Source organism: Mesitornis unicolor, unplaced genomic scaffold (assembly GCF_000695765.1).
Source record: "Mesitornis unicolor isolate BGI_N332 unplaced genomic scaffold, ASM69576v1 scaffold45610, whole genome shotgun sequence".
NCBI lineage: Eukaryota > Metazoa > Chordata > Aves > Mesitornithiformes > Mesitornithidae > Mesitornis > Mesitornis unicolor.
In genome coordinates this window covers 1-3,994 of record NW_010158476.1, presented here as the reverse complement: position 1 = coordinate 3,994, position 3,994 = coordinate 1, and the positions used below count along the sequence as shown (strand labels likewise).

Below are 3,994 nucleotides of genomic sequence, written 5' to 3'. Positions count from 1 at the left end.
GGTGTCAGGGTGTTGGGCCAGGCTGGGACTGTCCAACGGCTGAGGAGCAAGGGGAGCCTGGCACCCCCAAGCCCTTGGCACGGCAGCAGTGGGGACAGGACGCCGGCCAGAGGGGACAGTCAGGCCAGTGTGAAGCCCTGCAACTCTGTGGTGGGAGGCTCCCTCCCCGCAGGAGTGAAGGGAATGGCCTAAAGGAACTTCTTCCACATTCCCAGACAGCCTGGAGATGCTCCCACTGGATGGCTGCCACTGAGAGCAGGGGGCTCCCCGTGTCCCCTGCAAAGCCCCCAGGGGTGTTTCCAGCAGCTTTATCATCCCAGGGGTGGCAGCACGGGCACCCCTTCCCTTGCCTCCCTGCCGCGGTCTCAGTCCTTCTCCTGCGCCAGGCTCTCCTCTGTGATGCCCTGGGCCGCGAGCTCAGCCAGGACATTGTCCAGGTAGTTGATGTCGGGGTAGCCGTGGCCGGTCAGGTTGGAGCCGAACTCTGTCTTGTGGTGGATCTCATTCCAGATCACCGTGTCCGACTCGCCTGTGGTGCTGGACGTCCCGATGGCAAAGATCAAGCGCCGGTCCCAGGCTATCAGCAGCAACTTCAGTACCTGTGGAGAGAAGAGATGGGGCAGGCAGCAAGGCAAAAGTGGTGGGAGAAACACCCACTTCTGCTTAGGGCATGCCTGACCATCACATTATCCCCCAGCAACATGGGCAACCCACAGCCAAGCACTCCCAGGGACCTCAAGATCCCAGCATGGGGTCCCACCCCAACCAAAACAGCAGGAGCAGGCTTCACAGCTCCACCAGCACACGGGAACATTGCTGGGCTCCTGCAGAGCATTCTGGATGGGCTACAGGGAAAACCTCCACCCAGATTTGCCTGTATAAGCCCCATCTGCTTTTCTTCATGTTCCAAATAGCTGCTCGCTCCTTCTACCCCTCGATACGCCCTTGAGCCCCTCACCTTTCTGCCCTTCTCGCTGTCAGGCAGGTAGCAGTGCCGGGGGAAGCCACGGGCAGTGAAGCTCTTCCCAGGGTTCGGATGCTCCGGTCCCTGCAGTGTGTGAAGCAGGAGAGGAACAAAACCCTTCTGGAGCTCAGATGGATGCTCTGGGCACAAGGTATGCCCCTCAGCCTCAGTGGACACAGAGCTGCTTGCTGCTGTGCTGGGGGGCCTCACTCCAGCACAGTGGCCCTAACCACCACCGTCCCCCTGCCACCGAGCAGATGGGGCCAACGCTTCTCATGCAGATGAGCCCCAGACTTCCCACAGTGTCTTTACAGACACGCAGCTCCCGAGACATCGCCAAACCCAGAGCCCCAAGCCAAGGCATGAGCTGCAGGTGTGGGTGCTGCAGTGGTGACAAAGGCCACCAGCCCCCACAGGGGACCACCCATGTACCCCTCTGGCCATAGGGCCAGGACGCACCTGCACCCCCGGGGGGATGTTGTAAATTATGCGGATGGTTTTGCAGTCAGAGTGGCCGGGCAGTGCGTGAGGGATGAGGTGATACTCCATCTTCCCCGGTGGCTGCGTCCCCGTCTTCACTCCATAGATGGTTTTGCAGGTGGGACACTGCAGGCTCCCATCCTGAGAACAGGAAAAGAGGGGAACATAATGAAACCGGCATCCTCCAGACCAGGCACCACGTCCCTCAGCAGCACCAATCGCCGTTTTCACCATGAGAAAAGTCATTTCAAAACCATGCAGGAAACAGGGAGTAGGGCTGGGAGAATGTGCTACAGCAACCCAACTTTAACAAGAAACCCGAGGTCTGCATTTCTCTTCACCAGTTTTAGAGGGCTTGCTACTTTCCCTATCGAGCACAAGGGCCATTTGCATGGGGCTCAGGAAAGCCCATCTGTGGTTGGAAAAGCACTGCCCAGCGCCAGATGCCAGGTAGGTCTGCTCACACACGTAGGGATCAAAGTTCACCGCCACTAATGCTGGGAGGAAAGCAAAGTGGGGGATAAAACACCCATGCAACCTTGGCTTCTGATTTGGTTGTCCCAAAGCACTTGCTGCTGGTAAAAATTAAACTCTTGGTCAGGGCGGGGAGGTCAGAGTCCCCTGGGGCAGCAGGACTCCAGCACCATCCCACTGTGGGCAGCTGGATCTCAGCACAGGTTGCCGAACTGAGGGCTCAGGCATCCCTGGGGTTGCAGCCTCGCACCTTGTTGCCGTTGTTGTACATGGCGACCAGGCAGTGGAGGTGGAAGACATGGCCGCATTTCACCAGCTTCCCCACCAGGTCGGGCTTGACGGCCGGCTGGGGTCCCTTGTAGCCAGAGGGTGCAGACAGGCGCTCCATGCAGATGGTGCAGTCCTGCACGGAAGGGATGGACAGGCTCAGGTGGATGGACACAGCCGGAGCCTCGCTGAGGAAACAGGACTGAGGAGCTGCCCTGCTCCTGCCCAGGGACCTGCACTCACCCCTGGTGCTGTGCCATCACCCTGGGCCACCACAGGGGACAGCCAACATGTGCGTGCGGCACACAGCCCCTCTTTAGAGGGCGACAGGGACAGGGCAGAGCCATGAGGGGCAGCGGGAGACCCTTGCATGGCAAGGGGGCATCACCTGTATCCCCAGCCACTCCTCCCAGAGTAAAGCACCCAGGGACATCCCAGCGCAACCCCAACCACTCGCACCTCATCCGGCGGATGCCGCACCTTCTGCAGGTATTTCTTCAGTACCTCCTCTGGGGTTTTACCTGCGGGAGAGCAAGAGTCAAGAGGGGCTGCAGGGCAGCATGGGGGTACCCCACTGCTGGGGGCAGCGGGAGGGGAGGGGAGGACAAGCGTCAAAGTGTCCCTCACCCTTCTTAGCCTGCTTCTTGGTCGTCTTGCGGCAGGTATGGGAGATGCCAGGGATGGACTGGATCTCACTTTTGCTGACAGGTGGGGGGTGCAGCACCAGCTTGGGGGGCCGTGTCAGACAGACGGGCAGCCCGGCCGCACTCATGAGGATCCCCGTGATCCCTGGGCAATTGGGGTTGGAAATGGCACTGAGGAACCAGCATCACCCCAAGCCCCAGCTGTTCCCCCAAATACTGCCCTGCAGGGGCCAACTCTCCCTTGGGGAGGCCAGCACCCACAGGTCCCGGGCACCCTGCTGCAGCCCCGTCCTCACCTGCCAGTGCTGGGTTCACTGGGCTGGAGCCATTGAGGTTCTTCACGGGGACGGTGGGGACCCTACGAGGGAGCCAGCAGAGACCACGTCAGGCGCCCACGTCCCTGCAGCCCCCGGGGCGCAGACAGACAACAGTTGCCTGAGCAACTGCACGGGCCCTGGCTGGAAACAGAATCCCCCGACGGGGCAACATGCCCCCCTGCCCCACCGCCGCCTTCTCTCTCACTCTTTACAAACCCCTCCTGCATCTCCATTCACAGCCCCTTTTTGTCACCGCTCCCTGGGCTGGGCTGTTCTTTTTTCCCCTTTTCTCCCACTGCCCCTTCGCTGCCACAGTTCTTCCCTGCCCCCCCTTGGGGCTCTCTTCCATGGGAAAGTTTCCTGGCAGGTCGGGAGCACAGGGAAGGGGGAGGATGGAGAGGGAGAGGAAAGGGGCCAGGCTGCGACAGAAGGCTGACTGCAGAGCCAGACAAAGGGGAGAAGCAGGCTCATTAAATGCCCAGCCCTTTGAAAAAAAGAAGCATCTTCAAAGGGTGGGGGTCTGGAGGGACCCCTTCTCATGGGGCCTAAATGGCTTTTCTTTGGGCCTTTCGCAGTCCCCCACCCATCCCTGACACCAAGAGAAAGAGCTGCCTCAGCCTTCTCATTGAGATGCAGGAGCCACTCCGTCCCCGCTCATCCCCAGGCGCTGGAGGGAAGGCAGGGGCCCTGCAGAGCTCCTCACCCATGGGAGGTTGGGGTCTGTCTCCCACCAGGCTCAGGGGTGACAGCACCCTTGCTGTGAGGACCCCACGGGGCTGCGGCCCCCCGTTCCCTGAGGAGGGGAAACCCCAAATTGCACCGCCCCTGTTCTCTCCCTCTCGCCAGGA

At 60.8% G+C, this 3,994-nt stretch overlaps 1 protein-coding gene across 1 annotated transcript; it reads right to left on the bottom strand.

Annotated features, from left to right (window-relative positions):
* Nucleotides 1–348: 348 nt before the first annotated feature.
* On the bottom strand, nucleotides 349–3,197 carry DTX4 (deltex 4, E3 ubiquitin ligase). The gene is made up of 7 exons (XM_010183583.1): nucleotides 3,126–3,197; nucleotides 2,813–2,974; nucleotides 2,645–2,706; nucleotides 2,169–2,321; nucleotides 1,424–1,585; nucleotides 959–1,048; nucleotides 349–599 (listed from the first exon to the last, which is right to left on the bottom strand). Exons 2-7 carry the CDS (start codon nucleotides 2,955–2,957, stop codon nucleotides 366–368), a joined length of 846 nt encoding a protein of 281 aa, XP_010181885.1. The 5' UTR covers nucleotides 2,958–2,974; nucleotides 3,126–3,197; the 3' UTR covers nucleotides 349–365.
* Nucleotides 3,198–3,994: the final 797 nt, after the last annotated feature.

What these genes read in the sequence shown, in the direction of transcription:
- DTX4 (XM_010183583.1), bottom strand. Translation starts at nt 2,957, where the DNA reads ATGAGTGCGGCCGGGCTGCCCGTCTGTCTGACACGGCCCCCCAAGCTG. An exon ending in CAAGAAGCAGGCTAAGAAGG is followed by an intron (nt 2,707 to 2,812) that starts GTGAGGGACACT and finishes GCTCTCCCGCAG; the next exon opens with GTAAAACCCCAGAGGAGGTA. An exon ending in ACAGCGAGAAGGGCAGAAAG is followed by an intron (nt 600 to 958) that starts GTGAGGGGCTCA and finishes TTCTCTCCACAG; the next exon opens with GTACTGAAGTTGCTGCTGAT.